We start from the raw sequence: 19,043 nt of genomic DNA, 5'->3' as shown, positions 1-19,043 counted from the left end.
TGAAAAAAGCAATTTTTAAAAAAATTAACAGCTAAAACTGGCTTAAGGATTTTCCGTGAGTTTTGTTTACCTCCCTCTCCCAATCCCAGATGAAGAGAGCTGCTGACAAAAACAGTGGCCTCACCAAGTCCACTCACACACCAAGGCAAGGAACTGACAGGGAAGGCCCCCTGGTTTCTGGCGGCAAGCCTGCCTCACCGCAGCAGTCGGACACACGCCAGCGTGGCCGGGCGCGCATCTAAGGCCGCTGGTGGCACGCTGGCGGAGACACAATGACTATGGTACCCCCATTTCGGAGGCCTTCTACACTGAAAGCCCAGAGTCAAAGACTTACATTTTCTAACGTTCCCAAGTCTGGTTTGTGCCACGTTTCAATTTTAATGAAGAAGTCATCTTTCATATATTCGTTCTGCAGAAAACACAACAGCAAAATGACAGTGGCCTCTGGCCGGCTCTCGGGCTCGTGTCTGCAGGAGCGATCCCCAGGCACAAGCGTCCACGCTCTGACTCTACAGGGAGACTGGTCCTCAGGTGACAAAGAATTGTTAGCTGCTGCCTTTTACAGGCTTGTCAGGCCAACCAACTGCTTGCTGCGTGCATTTAAATAACGCACACAACCCTGCTTGACATGCAGCGCACAGGGCTAACGCTGAGGCAGCTGTGAGGTGTGCTGAGCGCATGTGACGTTCTAAGCGAGCAGCAGAAGCAAAATAAAGTCAAGAGGGAGATGTCGCGGTAAGGCTGCAAAGAGCCCCTTAATAGTGGAGTACGTGGTGGAGTGTGAGCTGGTGCCCGGAGAACAGAGGAGGGCCATGCAGCGGTGGGCAGTTTTAGGAAAATAAAGCAACAGATAGTTGAAAGCAATTACTACACAGGGCGAAGTTTAAAGACGAAGACTATGTGATACAGAAACAGTTTTACTCACCGTTACAACTGAGGCATACCGGAACAGGTCGGCAACAAAGGAGGAAAAAAATTTCAGAATATTAATTGGAGCCAAAATAGTCTGCCACAATATTTAATGTCACAAAGATTAAACTACCTGCCAACACAGAACATTTGGTTTAGATCTGCAAAACACTATCTCTAAACAAACGACAATATGGGTTATGTTAAGACTGTGGAGTTGCAATCTAATCATTTTAAGTAATTTTAAAACAATGGTAAAAGGAATAATGTCACAAGAGCAAAACACCATTTACAAGGCTGACGGAACAAACAACAGGAAACGGTTCCACCATGTGGCAATGGAAGCAAAATACTGTTGAAACTACATCAAACGACGCTTGTGCGTGAGGGCAACCTTTATGATTTCTGTATTCCTTTCATCCGCTGCCCGTGGAGCCTGCTTGGTCAACAAGGATCTCAGGGCGCCTGTCATCTGGGAAGGAACTGTGTCCCTCACCTAGGCTTGAGGGAGGGACCCCGTGGCTGCTTTCCTGCCACAGCTCGCGCAGACCCCCCTGACAGAAGGCCCCACCCAGTGTCACCCTTCTCTAAGGCGGAGACCCTGGGCGTGCGGCACAGAGGGGTGAGACGGTTTCTGGGAACCAGACTTACTTGTTCTACAGTAGGGGTATGCGTTCCAGGCTTTCTCGTGAAACACCAAGGAGCCCTCGGGAGCGATCATCCTCACGAACGCAGGGACTTTGCTGGGAGGAGAGAAACACTGGATATATTCTCAACAGCACCACTGCTTCTTGGTTGGCTCCCATCAGACTGCTTCAAAGGGCACTCAAGCATAACATTAACGTGGAGACAACAGAATGATTGTGTTTAACCACACAGAAGATTGTGTTTTTAAACAGAAGCCATCTTTCTTATGGCTTTTGACCTACTCCCGTAATACAAGATCTAAGAGTTACCTGAAGCTGTTCAACCTGTGTGTGACACGGAAGTCATCGCTGGCAATCAGACCACACCACACTGTTTCTTAACACAGTGGAGTCTCCAGAATAAGGTAATGACTCGGAATAAAAGCCTTTTAATACATTTTACAGAATAAACTTAAAGAAAAATGATAATATGAAGGGTCCGTGTACAGAGGAAGACAGGCAAACATACCTAAGTATAAAATTGTGTGGACCTGGGAAACGTCGTCAACTGCTGCCTCAAGTCTGGTCAGATCAGACAGGTTAACTATGTGACTAACACATGATGAGCTTGTGCGAATCCATGCGATTATCAGGAAAGATGCCAACGGGTAAGTGGGCAAAGACAACCACAGACACACCACTAACAGAACACACAACTGGAAAATTAGTTTTAACAAACATGGAAAATTAGTTTTATCAGCCTTCACAGTAGTGCCAATGAAATGACCATTTTCCTGACTGGTGCCTATGGTACAGAAACTTTCCCATGCGCAGGCTTTCCACAGATCAGATTCAAATCCCAACATCGCCCTGAAGCAGCTGTGTGACCTGGAGCATATTGTACCAGGGGCTCTCTGAACTCCCCCTTCTGTGTTGAATGGAGTCCATATCACCCACTCTGCAAAGTCACTGAGAGAATTCCATCAGACAGGATCTGTAATGTGTTAAGCACCGGGCACACTGCCATGAGAGCTGACTAAACGGCAACTGTGTTGCTGTGGTTTAGTCACTCAGTCGTGTCCGACTCTTTGCGACCCTGTGGACTGGAGCCCTCCAGGTTCCTCTGTCCACAGATTTCCCAGGCAAGAATACTGGAGTTGGGTTGCAATTTCCTCTTCCAGGGGATCTTCCTGATCCAGGGATGGAACCCATGTCTCCTGTGTCTCCTGCCTTGGCAAGTGGATTCTTTATACCACTGAGCTAGCTGGGTGCTTTTTAATTATAAGCTGACACGTAGCTAGGTGCTTTCACATGCCTTTCTTCACTTTAATCCCCTGATAACACTATGAGTTAACCATTAATTCATTATTTCATATAACCAGCATTTAAACAGCTAAATAACAATGTCAAAATTATATCCTCCAACTTGAAGCCCAATGTATATTCTTTCCATCAGAGCTGCTTTCTGAAAACTTAAGCACAACTTAATTTCCTAAACTAAGAGAAAGAACAATAGCCCACAGTAAGACTGAGCAGTTGATCAGAAATACTCCTATGCTGAATTTCAGAAGCTAAGCAAAGAAGGTGGAATGGACCCCACGCCAGCCAGAGTGCTGTGTAACTACAAAGAGCAGTCCGGACAGCCCCTTCCCTGCCTCTGCAGCACACAAGAATGGTGCCGTTTAGGAGTTCCCTGGCTGTCCAGTGGTTGGACGTGGCACTTTCACTGCCGGGGCCTAGGTTTGATCCCTGGTCAGGGAACTAAGATCCAACAAGCGACATGGCATGGCCAAATAAAAAGAATGCTATGGTTTGAAACTCCTACTATTGTGGCAAATTAAATTTTTAAATCATTGGAAAAGCTGAAGTATTACTATCACATATGCAGTATGCCCAAGATTACAAGGGCATAAACTTAAAAGATATTAATAAAGGAGGGCTAATTCTCTGAGCATGTGCTGCTTTTGAAATCTTGGGAAATTCATACAAAGGGGTATAATTTCAGGGAAGTGAAGACAGGATACATCAAAGTAACATCACATTAAAAGTCAAAGAAGATCTAAGCACTCCAAACCATTTCTTGCATTGGTAAAAAACTGAAACCTAGAATCCTTTAAATGTTGAAGAGGTCTAATCAGGGTATAATGTAATCCATGTGGGGAATTTTTTAAAATACAAGCTACAAGATTACTTGTTATCTGCAGGTATGACAAACAGATTATCAATGGTTCACCTGGTCAACTCAGAAAAAGGCAGGAGAAAACCAGCTGTGTACCAGAAGTATATTCTTAATTATTCTATTTCCATAGTGCCCAATATTCTAAAAACCTTAATATTCATCAAGTTACAAAATTTGCTGACACAAGAAAATTGGCAATCAGTTACTGAAGGTCAGCATAAGACCAATCTCTAAAAAAATGTTAGTATTTCTTCATCGTGCTTCCAAATGCCTATTACTTTAATTCTAGGATGCTTTTTCTACCACGTGTATTCCAACTCATTTTATGTTTGACTTAGTTTCATGCAAGGATGGGTACAATAAGGGACAGAAACAGTAAGAATCTAACAGAAGCAGAAGAGATTAAAAAGAGGTAGCAAGAAAACACAGAAGAACTATACCAGAAAGGTCTTAATGACCAGATAACCACAGTGGTGTGGTCACTCACCTAAAGCCAGACATCCTAGAGTGTGAAGTCAAGTGGCCTTAGGAAGCATTACTACAAAGAAAGCCAGTGGAGGTGATGGAATTCCAGCTGAGCTCTTTCAACTCCTAAAAGATGATGCTGTTAAAGTGCTGCACTCAATATGTCACCAAATTTGGAAAACTTGGCAATGGCCATAGGACTGGAAAAGGTCAGTTTTCATTCCAATCTCAAAGAAGGCCAATGCTAAAGAATGCTCTAACTACTGTAGAAGTGTGCTCATTTCAAGTGCTAGCAAGGTAATGCTCAAAATCCTTCAACAGTATGTGAAACCAAGAACTTCCAGGTATTCAAGCTGGATTTAGAAAAGGCAGAGGAACCAAAGATCAAATTGCCAACATTCGTTGGATCATAGAGAAGCAAGGGAATTCCAGAAAAACATCTACTTCTGCTTCACTGACTACATTAAAGCATTTGAATGTATGGATCACAACAACTGTGGAAAATTCATCAAGAGATGGGAATACCAGACCACCTTACCTGTCTCCTGAGAAACCTGTATATGGGTGAAGAACCAACAGTCAGTACCAGACATGGAACAAGAGACTGGTTCAAACTGGGAAAGGAGTACATCAAGGATATGTATTGTCACCTTGCTTATTTAATTTATATACAGAGTACATCACATGAAATGCCAGGCTGGATGAATCCCAAGCTGGAATCAAGATTGCCAGGAGAAATATCTGGAGAAGACAATGGCAGCCCACTCCAGTACTCTTGCCTGGAAAATCCCATGGGTGGAGGAGCCTGGTGGGCTGTAGTCCATGGGGTCGCTAAGAGTCGGACACGACTGAGCGACTTCAATTTCACTTTTCACTTTCATGCATTGGAGAAGGAAATGGCAACCCACTCCAGTGTTCTTGCCTGGAGAATCCCAGGGACAGGGGAGCCTGGTGGGCTGCTGTCTATGGGGTCGCACAGAGTTGGACACGACTGAAATGATTTAGCAGCAGCAGCAGCAGCAGCAGAAGAAATATCAACAACCTCAGATATGCAGATGGCATCACTTTAATGGCAGAAAGTGAAGAGGGAACTAAAAGAGCCTCTTGATGAGTGTGAAAGTGGACACTGAAAAAGCTGGCTTGGAACTCAACATTCAAAAAACTGAGATCATGGCATCTGGTCCCATCACTTCATGGCAAATAGACGGGGGAAAAGTGGAAACAGTGGCAGATTTTATTTTCTCAGGTTCCAAAAATCACCGCAGTCGGTGACTACATCCATGAAATTAAAGACTCTTGCTCCTTGGAAGGAAAGCTATCACAAACATAGAATGCATATTAAAAAGCAGAGACATCACTTTGCAGACAAAGATCTGTATAGTCCAGGCTGTGGTTTTCCCAGTAGTCATGTGCAGGTGTGAGAGCTGGACTATAAAGAAAGCTGAGCGCCAAAGAACTGATGCTTTTCAACTGTGGTGTTGGAGAAGACTCTTGAGAGTCCCTTGGACTGCAAGGAGATCCAACCAGTCCATCCTAAAGGAAACCAGTCCTGAACATTCATTGCAAGGACTGTTGCTGAAGCTGAAGCTCCAATACTTTGGCCACCTGATGTGGAGAGCTGACTCAATGGAAAAGACCCTTATGCTGGGAAAGACTGAAGGCAAAAGAAGAGGGCACCAGAGGATGAGATCATTAGATAAAATCACTGACTCAAAAGACATGAATACGATGAGCAAACTCCAGGAGACAGTAAAGGACAGGGGAGCCTGGCATGCTGCAGCCCACAGGGTAGCAAAGAGTTGGACACAATTTGGCAACTGAACAACTATAACAAAAAAATGAGCAAACCTTTGAACTAGTTTTGTTTCAAGTTTACTGGCTTTTCATGTTTAATATGAGAACATGAACTGACTACATTTAGGGGAAATGCACAAATAAATAAAATTTCAATTCTATTTCAAAGGAGAATAATTTTCATCAAGGGCAACTTCAATATATTTCTAACAAGACAAGTCAAAGGTGCCATTTATACAAAGAGAAAAGTATATACCTCATTCTCCCCCTCAGTGTCACTTAGGAAGTCACTTCAGCAATTTGCAGGAAACTCTGTTTTGGAAGCTTAGTCTCAGAAAATGGACAAATAGTAGCCAAATTAACAAAACAGAGCTAGACCTTCAAAAACAAACTAAAAAGGACATTCATCCTCTTGTTACTCCAAACTAGCCCCAAAACGTCCTCTCACAATAAACCAGTATTTGTGACCGTGCTTACCTCAAGGTAACACACCTCGATCACAGAGTTTAAGCGTCAGCCATAGGATCACGCCCAGCTGCACCAGACGTTCTTTGCCAGTGCACAGCCGTCCCCCACCCCATCTCTGAATACAAAATAAGAATATTTAACTCCAAGTTAAAATTCAACTGAAGTGTCTTATCAATTGTGTTATCAATATCAATTGATTACTACATCAATTACTTGATGTAGTAATGGCTGTGAACCTTTGTATTGTGCAGTAAGATACCCTGGTCAGAGTGGGAGAAGGGAACAGAGGGCTTATATGATTTATAATAATACATAATAAATGACCACAGGGCACACGTAGCTTCTCCTGATGCAGGAGCCAACTTTAAAAAAAAAAATCCTGTTCCTGAGATAAATCATACCTTGGCAAATCATTTCAAATGGCACTTTCCCCAATGGAAAATTTACGTCTTCTTGAGTAAGTAATCTTTCACTTTAAAATCAACTGAAATACACCTTACATACAATAGAGGCCTCGTACCTTGATGCACTCAAGTATTTACTGACTGTCCACTGTGCCAGGGACCATGTAAACAACGGTGTACAAACAGGGACAATTCCTACCCAGAGCTCACCTTCCCAAGAGGGAAGCGGAAAATAGGTCAGCAGACAACAAAAGGCAAAGAGAAGTAGCGTTCCTGAAGTGCCACGGGCGTAAGGAACACGGCAACGGGCGAGTGAGCATGTGAGGCAAAGGGACTCAGCAGAGGCGACGGAGGCTCAGTGAACTACAGCGGGGACCTGAGCGCCAGCATCATCCAGAGACAGCGATCACAGAGCGGGCAGAGGGACCCGCACGACCAAAGGGCCAGGCGGAGGCCTCCAGTAAGGCGAAGGCTGGCCACGAAAGAACAGAGGGACACAAGCCTAGCATGGTGAGGTGGGCAGGGAGCAGACAGACCACGCAGGGCCCATCTCAAAGGCCTGTATCAGACTTTCTGGTTTATTTTAGACGCCCCAGAGAGTTTACTGGTGATAATAAAGGGAGGTTTTTTTTATGTATTGGTAAAATTCAGTGAATGAGTAAATGTCAAGTGCTAGAAAAGTAAAACTGAGTAAACATAAGTAAATTCAATACTATGAATACTATATAAGTTACACCATGAAGAATGCTAAATTTTCTCAAAAGGCACACTTTTAGATATACCTAAGGTGAAAACAACAGAATGGGAAAGACTAGAGATCGCTTCAAGAAAATTACAGATACCAAGGGAACATTTCATGCAAAGATGGGAACAATAAAGGACAGAAATGGTATGGACCTAACAGAAGCAAAAGATATTAAGAAGAGGTGGCAAGAATACACAGAAAAACTGTACAAAAAAGATCTTCACGGCCAAGATAATCATGATGGTGTGATCACTCACCTAGAGCCAGATATCCTGGAGTGTGAAGTCAAGTGGGCCTTAGAAAGCATCACTACGAACAAAGCTAGTGGAGGACAGAGAATTCCAGTTGAGCTACTTCAAATCCTGAAAGATGATGCTGTGAAAGTGCTGCACTCAATATGCTAGCAAATTTGGAAAACTCAGCGGTGGCCACAGGACTGGAAAACGTCAGTTTTCATTCCAATCCCAAAGAAAGGCAATGCCAAAGAATGCTCAAACTACCGCACAGTTGTACTCATCTCACATGCTAGTAAAGTAATGCTCAAGATTCTACAAGCCAGGCTTCAGCAATATGTGAACCGTAAACTTCCAGATGTTCAAGCTGGTTTTAGAAAAGGCAGAGGAACAAGAAATCAAATTGCCACATCTGCTGGATCATCGAAAAAGCAAGAGAGTTCGAGAAAAACATCTATTTCTGCTTTATTGACTATGCTAAAGCCTTTGACTGTGTGGATCACAATAAACTGTGGAAAATTCTGAAAGAGATGGGAACACCAGACCACCTGACCTGCCTCTTGAGAAACCTATATGCAGGTCAGGAAGCAACAGTTAGAAGTGGACATGGAACAACAGACTGGTTTCAAATAGGAAAAGGAGTACGTCAAGGCTGTATATTGTCACCCTGCTTATTTAACTTGCACGCAGAGTACCTCGTGAGAAATGATAGGCTGGAAGAAACACAAGCTGGAATCAAGATTGCCGGGAGAAATATCAATAACCTCAGATATGCAGATGACACCACCCTTATGGCAGAAAGTGAAGAGGAACTAAAAAGCCTCTTGATGAAAGTGAAAGAGGAGAGTGAAAAAGTTGGCTTAAAGCTCAACATTCAGAAAACGAAGATCATGGCATCTGGTCCCATCACGTCATGGCAAATTGATGGGGAAACAGTGGAAACAGTGGCAGACTTTATTTTTGGGGGCTACAAAATCACTGCAGATGGTGACTGCAGCCATGAAATTAAAAGACGCTTACTCCTTGGAAGGAAAGTTATGACCAACCTAGACAGCATATTCAAAAGCAGAGACATTACTTTGCCAACAAAGGTCCGTCTAGTCTCAAGGCTATGGTTTTTCCAGTGGTCATGTATGGATGTGAGAGTTGGACTGTGAAGAAAGCTGAGCACCGAAGAACGGATGCTTTTGAACTGTGGTGTTGGAGAAGACTCTTGAGAGTCCCTTGGACTGCAAGGAGATCCAACCAATCCATTCTAAAGGAGATCAGTCCTGAGTGTTCTTTGGAAAGAATGATGCTAAAGATGAAACTCCAATACTTTTGCCACTTCATGAGAAGAGTTGACTCATTGGAAAAGACTCTGATACTGGGAGGGATTGGGGGCAGGAGGAGAAGGGGACGACAGAGGATGAGATGGCTGGATGGAATCACCAATTCCATGGACATGAGTTTGAGTAATGTCTGGTAGTTGGTGATGGACAGGGAGGCCAGGCGTGCTGCAATTCATGGGGTCACAAAGAGTCGGACACGACTGAGCGACTGAACTGACTGAAGGTGCTGATGAATTAAAGAAACCATGAATAACAGTCTCTGGATAATTCATTAATCAAAGTTATTGCCCTCACTCAAACCTGCAGCAGAAGCAAAGAAATGCTGCGTTCTAAGATAACATCAAAGTTAAACTGAAGGTTCTCCAAAGTGACGACCCACTTTATATTCATGTGTCATTACAAACAAAGCAACCGCCTTAAACTGAGAGAATTATGAAAAATAAGAATTATCACAGCTCATCCACAACTTTAAAAGGCTCTACAAAACCCCACCATGAATCAATATGAAGAGAAGAGAGCCAAGTGCAGAGCGATTCCCTCTGCCTTTGATAAACTGGAGACTGGAGACTACTGACAAGACACTCGTAAAACCATCACTGATCTTCTGCCCTTACGTAAGTATTAGTACGCATTTTCTATTTTAAAATATTTATACAAGAAAACAGAGATCAAACTGCCAAACTTAGGAGAACTGCAAACTAAGAGACAAAAACAATGAACAAAGGATCTGAACGGTCAAGTCACACAATGAATTCAAAAGGCCAGTTAATACGAAAGAAGATTTAACTTCACTGATAGAGAAATGCAAATTTAAACAAGAGGCTATTTTCTGTGCATCACATTGGCAAAAATTAAAAAGAAAATTATGGGGAAACAAATGCTCTCAAATTCTTGGAAGGCAATCTGGCAATAATACCAAAACTTTAAAAGAGCATGGACTTCCAGCAATCCTACTGTAACAAACTCCTTGCAGAGAAACAGGAGCCTATGGCGTACAGATTTATGCACAGCCACCTTCACTGAGACATTACCTGCAACAGACAAGAAGGCAAATACCTCAACACCTAAATCGACTTATCGTTTAGAGAATGGGTAAGCAAACTGTGCTATGGCCACACCAAGACGTTTTACTCAGCTTTGAAAATAAGGAAACAGCATTAAATAACAACAACAAGGAAGGATGCTCACGACGTATCACTGATGAAAATTAATGCAGAGTGCAGAACCGTGCATGCGGTGTAGATCCCGTTTGCTGTGGACAGCAAGAAGTGACACAGGTGACATTTTTATGTTTCTTAAAAATTTCTTTGGATATGTGTAGAAAATTATCTGCAGGAACAAATATTAAGTTGTTTCTAGTTTCTCTCTGGGGATATGGATTTGTGATAACACGAGGTGGGTACTAAGTTTTTAACTTATCATTTTCTGTTTAAATTTCTTTAATAAGCAGACAGATCAATTCATAGTTTAAAAATAAAGGAGAGGAATGCTCTCAAAAATTAAAATGCAACATCTTATCACAATGAAAATGACACCCAATAGTCAATTAGGTAGTTACATGCTTAATACGTGGCTGGATAGATAATCAAAGTGTGATTATTTAATATGATGACTAAGCACCAAATGTGAACACCCTGCTTACCTCTTTAGATGATAAATTTTGTGTGTATACTGTCCCTTTTCTCCATCCTTTTCATAAGGTTCATTCTTTAAGACTTCAATTCCTTCTCCACCACCGGTCTCATTCTTACTGGCTTCTGCCACAGAGTAAAGCTGCCCAACCTGATACTGCAATATCAAAGAGTACAGAACTTCAGTAAGTCAGCAGGAACTGCAAAAACTTCCTGTGCTAAAATCTTTCTGCAGATACAGAAAAGCACACCCCAACCACTGAGCACATAGGTCCCACATGAAAACATGACTCAGATGAGAAATTAGTATGTGTGGAGAGATGAACACCAGATGATCATACAGCTTCAGGAAACTGTAATAGTTTACAAGATTTCCATTATTTAGGAAAACTGTTAGTTATAAATATTCTGGTGCTTTAATACATACTATCCACTTGTTTCAATGTCAAGATGCATTTTTTTTTAATAATAAATATACATTCATATTTTCCAAATCATCTTCACATCTATGACATCTCACTTTATTTCACAAAATCCTAAAGAAGGTATGACAGGAATATATCTGTTACTTCTTTGCCAAAAAAGAAAGCTGAGCAATGAGAATACTGTTCTCAATAATGAGGAGGGCTATAAAGAGACAATAAAAGCCGCAAATACAAAGAACCACTACAGTGCAAAGTCTAGTAGCCCTCTGGGGTCTTGTTTTGCATGCTTATGTCTGTGCTTGCCTGATTTGGCTCTGGTCCACCTAAACAGAAACAGTACTGGGTATCTAGGGTCTCAATTGTTAACTGTGAAGTTCTCCAGTAAAAGGAAACTGGTTTTAAAGTATAAATAAATATTACCATAAAAAGGCAAGAAATTGCTGATAGTGCTTTCTCTTTCACTTTAAAGTGGATAAGAATTCTCACCGGCTTGCACCAACACCTGTGAGTGGACAGCACTATTCTATGCCCATCTGGAATTTCCAACAGTTCCAACAGATGATAAAAAGCAAAGTTCCTGTAATCTAATTTGTTTCAGTGACTCAATCATGGCACCACCTCTAATCTCTTCAAATGTGGCTAGCAATTTCTTCCTTCTAATGATGAGAGCCTGAAGAAATGTTTTTCTTTTTTTCCTCTTTTTTTTTTTAAAGCATATTTTCAAAGAAAGGCTACCTCTAAAAACTAGTAATTCAAAACTAACATTTTATTTTGAGGAACAAAAAGTCAGGGTGGTTGTAAGCTCAGCAAATAGTCCTATCTAAAAAAGCCCATGGGAATATGATGCTATATTGACGGTTAATTCTCACACACACACAAATTTGGAAAGGTTTAGGAAGCTGGAACCAAACAGATTTCTTAAATATGTCAAAAGTCAGTTTTTGTAGAGATTTCAGACTGCAGAAAGGGCTGTCTTCTTTCTTCTGGTTTTTATGACAGACCACCAGGGTTAGCACCAGGAATGCTACAATCCTTAAGTCCTTCAAAATACACTTTTCAACACTGCCATATTTTAAAAATAGGATTAAAATGTCTCTACGTCTGAGGATAAACTTGATCTTGGTTAGAAACACAGTAACAAAAATTTACACAGAAACAACAGTGTTCAAAAATATGTTATTAATGGAATGATAACTGGTCACATAACACTAGGCTTTCATTCTCATTTTTAAGAACTTAAACGACGACAGGAGGCATATTAAGTCTGAATATAACAAAAAGCTGAGATTATTCTGGGTGACAATAACAAGACCCAGAAAGATTTCAACAAGTTGATCCAACTAGCTGAAACAAAAAGAAAAAAGAAAAACAAATGTCAATTTCCACATTCAAGTTCAAACAATTGTATACGTAAAGATTTGGGGTGCCTGGCTTATCTGAGTGTTCTAATACATTTGAAACCTCAGCCCCTCCTGTGGTACTTGTGGCTGTGTTCAAGTCTACACGAAACAGCGCCAGACGGCTACTCGTTTTCAGTTCCTGCATTTTTTTTTCTTCTGCCTGCCTTCTGTCAGCTGTCACATCTTAGGTTATCAGCTTGTTTTGTTCCACTTCCAATCCAGTGGTTCCAATTGAGTCTCAGCTCTAGGAGCCCCAGATAACTGAGGAGTACAAGCTGTGAGCAAGTTGCAGGAGGACCCCAAGGCCTTTGTGGGTTTTGCTCCGTGGACCTTGATTTCTCAGGAGCCGTCTCTGCTTTTGTCTTCATTCCTAGCTGTACTACTGATAGCTGCGTCCACAAGACACGCAGCTTTCCAAACAGGTGATGCCTTTCTGTACCGCGTGCTGGTCGAGGGAGACGACGGCCTCTCGCGCTCCCGTGCAGAAGACGGTTTTCGGCTGAGCAACAAGTACAGCGCACGCAGCAGCGATGGGCCAGCGAGGAAGCCCAGAGGCGCCGTTACGCCAGGCCACACGCACGTGCTGGGGACGCTTGACCTCGGGAGCGCAGGCAGAAAAGGCGGGACGAAGGGCCAATAATGGGCCGGTGAGGAAGCCCAGAGGCACCATTAGGCCAGGCCACACGCACGTGCTGGGGACGCTTGACCTCGGGAGCGCAGGCAGAAAAGGCGGGACGAAGGGCCAAGGGGAGGAGACACAACTGCCAGTAGCTGCCCTGAAGGGTCACCATGGATAAGAGAGAACAGGCTTCCTTCCTTCCCTTTCTGCTCAAGTGGAAGAAACTGTAAACAGTAGGCAGACTTTACAGGAAAGCAGATTTTGGTTGAAAGTAACAAGAAATGTTTAAAATATCCAACAGTAAAGTAGGCGGTTTCTCCAAGCAGCCAGTGACGTAACCCTGAAGTGCCCAGGCTGCAGATGGAACCTCCATTCTCTGACACAGTGCCGACAGAATCCCTGCACCGGACAGGTTAGCCAGCGCCCTCAGACTCTTCCAAAAGCAGCCAGGGTAACGACAGATATTCATTTACAATTAATTATCTCTAACACGTCACAACTCACTGTCACATATGGCCAAGTAAAGAGAAATGAAAATATGACCTCAGATTAGCATACCAAAATGAACTATGTAAGCAAGACTTACCTCCTGAACCGAACATGGCAGAACCACACGGCTAAAAAGACAAAAGGATAACAAACGTTACACACGAAGTGGCTGGCTTTAAAACTCATCTCCGCGATTAAAAGACCTTTTGCTTTAAATGCAATGACAGCATAGGACAAGATGTCATTTATGGAAGAGGGTCCTCGCAGTGACTACAGATCCAAATAAGAGTTTTTAAACTGGGGGAATAAAACTGCCCGCTGCTGACTCTCAACAATCACTTGCATGTAGCACCCTCATTAACCAGGACCCCAAAACGCGGTTGCAGAGATTCTTGTGAGGAGTGAAGGAACAAGAGGAAACTCATCACTGAAAATTGCAGGGTACACGATGTATCATTTGTAGACTGGTCAGGCTGCCCTCAAGAAATTTTTAATATGGTTTCATTCTCCATCTATACACTATGCATTTTGTTTTTATGGTACTTTCTCACAGAATTCATGTCTTGCATCTCACGAATGCATGCCTCCAAAAACTGCTTCCTACCTCCCAATTATTGCTCAGTCTTATTGAAAAAACCACATAAAACATTCTATAGACTTACTTTACCATGGAAAATACTTTGAACCTGATAAATACAACCCCTTTCAGTGTAGATTCACCATGAGGTTGCTGTGTTTGACCTTGTCCAAGAGTCTGTTCCTGTACATACAAGAGGACTAGGACAGAAACATAATGTTCCTAAAGATGAATTCCAAAAAAGAATTCTGTGAATTATTTTATATCAGGATATTGCATTTTATCTCCAGATTTTTTAGGGAACTGCTCTCATACTTAGTTCCACAAGAAGGTCTGAAAACCAAGGCCATCCCCAAATAGCAAATGTCTCATGGTCCAAGAGGGCAACTCCCCACCCCACCCCACCCACTCTGCCAGCCCAACCTGGTCATTCTTAAGACTGTTCCCTCCTACCATCTAACTACCACAGCAATGCCACATAAAATCTTATTTTAACTCTACTTTAAGGAGAGGAAAAAAATACCACAGGCTTCACCTCGATTTTCATTTTACAGGAAATTCCCAATAGTTTTCTTCACTCCAACTTCTCTTCAGCTGCACTTTGTATCTGTTGCTCTCTCCTCAGTCTTCCTCAAACACTGATGCTTGAGTGCTCACATCACCTTAATCTCTACCACGTATCTCCTGTTATCCCCCCCTCCTCCTTGACTACTGGGGGTCACTCATCACCCTGTCATTCTGATAATGATCGTCTAAAGACAATGAAGGTTCTTCAAGTCACGGTGGTTGCTAATTTCTTCTCATCAGGAATAAACTTGTTGTACAAAATCCTTCCAATACCCAATCATGTATTTCAGCTGTCTTCTCGGGGTACACACTAACATGCTCACCATCTCAGTAACAGAAAATAAACCTGGGTGGAGAGGTGCAGTGGACGGGGGAGACTATGATACAGGCTGGGAGCCTATTTTGGGAGATTAAGACAAAGATACAGGTTGGGAGCATACTTTCAGGGCCTGGAATACAATGGTACGAAATCTATAACATTTATTCAACAACAGAGAATTCTGGAAAGTTGTTTCAAAAAGTAAGCAACATAGCTATCGCTAACACGTCCTCTTAGGTGCTTAAAGACAGTGAGAAGCAGGAGGATGGGGTAAAAAGCCATCTTTTGGGAGGCAGGGCAAGGATTAACAAAGACCCAAAGGAGGATGCTCCGTGTACTGAGGAGCCTGGAGGGCTCTCTGCGGATCTATGACTCACACCGACACACCGACACACACACAGGAGAACTCTGAGGAGCCTGGAGGGCTACAGTCCATGACTCACACTCTCACACTCAGTCCATGGGTCCATGACTGACACTGAGACACACACACAGGAGAACTTGGGCTACAGTCCATGGATCCATGACTCACACTCTCACACTCACACACACACACAGAACGCTGGGCTGCAGAGGAAGTCGAAGGAACAAATAGAAAGGAAACAGTTAAAGACTTCCCTTAAGTTTCACAAAACCAAGAATCACTGAATAATTTTACTAATAGGGAAAACTTACTTCACAAAATGAAAGTGACTGATTATGACATTCTGAATGAATGACGAGTCAAGTAACTTCTTCAAGATTTAAGAAAAAGTAAGAGAGATATGAAACAGGCTTTAATTTTGCATTATTATTCTAAACGCAATATTCAACTTTTACAGCACTTAGAAAATTTTCAAACTTCTCTGAAAACTGTTATGAAAATACTTTTCCAAATCACACAACCTACTAGTTCTTTAAAACCAGGATTTTATCCTAATGGCAATTTCACCTACTGCTTAGATAACAACTTGAAGGTAACTCCCCATCCTGAAAAAGTTATTTCTAACCTTTTAATTCATGTCAAAAATAGCTGGCATTTTTAAAGACAACAAACATTTGCCAGAGTATATTACAGTTTACCAACAGCCTTACATAGGGATGACCCACCTATTCATTGCTCCTGACCAAGGACAATTTTAGAAAACTGACAGGTGAGTAGGAACAATCATTTTTTTCATTAGACAACACTGAGTTCTTACAGTGTGCTAAACTAGATGCTATGCTGGATACCAGGAATACTTGAATAAGAAACAGCCTCTGACCTCAAAAAATCTAGGAGAAAAATGGGAATTCCCTGGCAGCCCTGTGGTAAGACCCTGAGTGTCCACTGCCAAGGGCCCAGGTTCAATCCCAGGTTAGGAAACTAAGATCCCACAAGCCACACGGGGCAGACAAAAAAAGAAGACTTTAGGAGGGAAATCAAATCTAGGGGAGACACAGGTGAGGAGTGGACTGAGAATTCCTTCAGAAAAAAGTATTACACCTTGAGCATAATTCAACATTGGTTATCTCAGTACATTAAAATTTTTATAAAGAAAGTAATGATTCACAAAAAAGCATAATGTGCAAATTCCCAATGAGAATTGCTTTCCATGATTTAGCCTGACACTACTCACGGTAACTGTCAAAGGGGCCTACTGAATACAATTCACATTAGAGAAAGGAGGAAGTAACTCTAATAAAAGAAAAATTACTAGATCTGCAACCCAAAATTAGTTCCGCAACTTACTTGCTGTGTGACTTGGGCTAAGTCAATTTTCTCTTATTTCCTCCAGAAGTCATAACACCTGCCAACTACAGACACTACAAAAATTTCAGAGTAATAAATGAGCTAACACTTTCATGCTACATTATACAAATGAAATGGAAGAGAATTTTTTTTTAATTTAATAAAATTTTAACTAAAAACTTGTCTTTTCTCAGGATTGCTGTCACGGACTAAAGTTAGAATGTTTCATTCATTTCTTCAACAAATATTTATTGAACATTTACTATGTGCCAGAGACTTCAAGAATTGGGAATACGAGAGTGAGCAAAATAGACAAATTCATGGAGTTTATGTATAGTGAGAGAATACATCCAGTAACAGAGAAGCACGTTAGATGGTGATAGCTCTATGAAGAACAATGAAGCTGGAAAAGCAAACACCAAACTGTGCGGGTTGCAAGTGGATCTTCAGAAAGAGATTCCAAGAAAGTGATATTTAACCAAAGACCTGAAAAGGCGTGAATTAGTAAAATGAGGGTAGAGCTCTTCACCCAGAGGCAAGAGCAAGCAGAAAGGCCCTGAACTGAGCTTATTTTCCTGGAGTAGTGAAGGAACAGAAAGAAACCTTGTGAGCTTGGAAAGGGCAAGGGAAGGGCTGTAACTGAAATCAGAACAAAATAGTGGTTAAAACCTCCCAGGGTATCTATCCTAAAGGCGCTGGCTTTTACTCTCAGTGAGATAAGGGGGTCCGGAAGATTTTTAAGCAGAGAAGCGACAGGAGTGACTTTTAAAAAGAAATCTGAACTAACACTAAAAATAAGCTGTCTGGAATTAGGTAAATTAAGCCAAAAATTTCAAAAGTTTATAATGAAAAGAGCATTTGAAACACCCAAGAATGGGCCACACTAGAAATCCCCAGTTGCCCAAACAGTGGCCGACATGAACCAGCTGTGACAGCGGAACACTCGCTGCCAACCAGATTTCCTGCGATCAGTAGTCACAGTCCTTGCCGGTAGGAAATGCCGTAACTTTTCAACAAAACCACTTAGCTGGTCTGATGCACCTGGGAACCCTTCCATACGACCGACCACGTGTTAACGCCTCATCTAAACCCGGGGGAAGTCCATGGAGCCCAGAGTGTCATCCCATCTTCAAGATGTGGAAACTGAGACTCAAGAGCAGAGAGAGATGGCTCTCTCGGGATGGGGAGAGCTTCGCTTCCTAGCGAAGACAGGTTTTTCCCGACTCCCAGCTCCTGCAGGAACTTCGGGGCGCCTACGTCCCACCTCGAGCCTCCGACCACCAGGGCAGCCTTTAGCTGGCAAGCCCACCTCCCGCGGGTTACAGGCAAGTTCAACCCCGGGGACGACAAATCACAGACCCACCGCGTCTCCCCCGCACCCTCGGGCTTCGGCTGCGGGTGGGCCCAGTCTCAGACTGGGGTGGGGTGGGGAGAAGGCGGGTCCCAGCGGAAACTCCCCGCCGCGCCCGCCGGAGCCACGCGCCCGGGCCGGGACCCTGCCTCCTCCGCCCCTGGAGGTGGGGGTGGGGGTGGGGGAGAGGGCGGCACTGTTACCACGGCAACAGCGCTGGGGGTTGGGGAAGCGGGCAGCGCTCCGCTGAGGGGCCTCAGGCGGGCCGGGGGCGCGTGCCGGCGGGAGGGGGCGCGCGCAGGGAGCGGCCGGCCCCGCGGTTCGCTCCTTCTTAGGAATATTCTGCCACTTCTCAGTCAATGGATCCCCCACCGCTGCCGCCTCGGAACCTCGCTCACGCCTACGGGTCCCACTCACAATTCTTTAATCAGCACCATCTTTCCGGAACCCGTTCACAGCTGCCGCCGCCTCTACCTCTACCACCACCGCCGCCGCTGCCGCCGCCGCCGCCGCTACCGCCTCTCAAAGCGCCTGCGCGGCCCCGCCCCCTGCCGTCCCCGCCGCCGCGGCGCCTGCGCGTCCACACCCTTCCGCCGCGACCCGTCGCGTCAGCGCGCGAGGAGCTGGCCCCGCCCCAGTCCCGCGCCCCGCCCTGGGCGCGCGAAGGTTCGTCTGCGGCTGCGCGGGCTCAGCGCGTGCTGGCTTGTCTCCTGGCGGCGGCTCGCGTTTCCACTCTGGTTCTGTCGAGGGAGGGGAGGTCAGTGCAGCCTGCGCTCTCTGGTGAGTTTTCCGAGTCCGTT

The 19,043-nt window shown here is 43.7% G+C and overlaps 1 protein-coding gene across 4 annotated transcripts in view; it reads right to left on the bottom strand.

Annotated features, from left to right (window-relative positions):
- The window catches only part of PITPNB (phosphatidylinositol transfer protein beta), a 61,392-nt gene extending 42,598 nt beyond the window's left edge, over window positions 1-18,794 (bottom strand). Inside the window, exons 1-6 of one of the 4 annotated variants that reach the window (XM_044930644.2) lie at window positions 18,661-18,794; window positions 13,816-13,846; window positions 10,797-10,942; window positions 1,561-1,652; window positions 926-933; window positions 335-409 (exon numbers count right to left, since the gene is read on the bottom strand). In XM_044930644.2, the coding sequence (XP_044786579.1) occupies window positions 335-409; window positions 926-933; window positions 1,561-1,652; window positions 10,797-10,942; window positions 13,816-13,846; window positions 18,661-18,680 (372 nt within the window). In that variant the 5' untranslated portion in view covers window positions 18,681-18,794. The remainder of the gene's footprint in view (window positions 1-334; window positions 410-925; window positions 934-1,560; window positions 1,653-10,796; window positions 10,943-13,815; window positions 13,847-18,660) is intronic. The other 3 variants (XM_044930643.2, XM_006067671.4, XM_006067672.4) reach the window with 3 other exon arrangements.
- Window positions 18,795-19,043: the final 249 nt, after the last annotated feature.

This window comes from Bubalus bubalis, chromosome 17, assembly GCF_019923935.1.
Source record: "Bubalus bubalis isolate 160015118507 breed Murrah chromosome 17, NDDB_SH_1, whole genome shotgun sequence".
NCBI lineage: Eukaryota > Metazoa > Chordata > Mammalia > Artiodactyla > Bovidae > Bubalus > Bubalus bubalis.
This window is presented reverse-complemented; position numbering and strand designations above follow the sequence as displayed.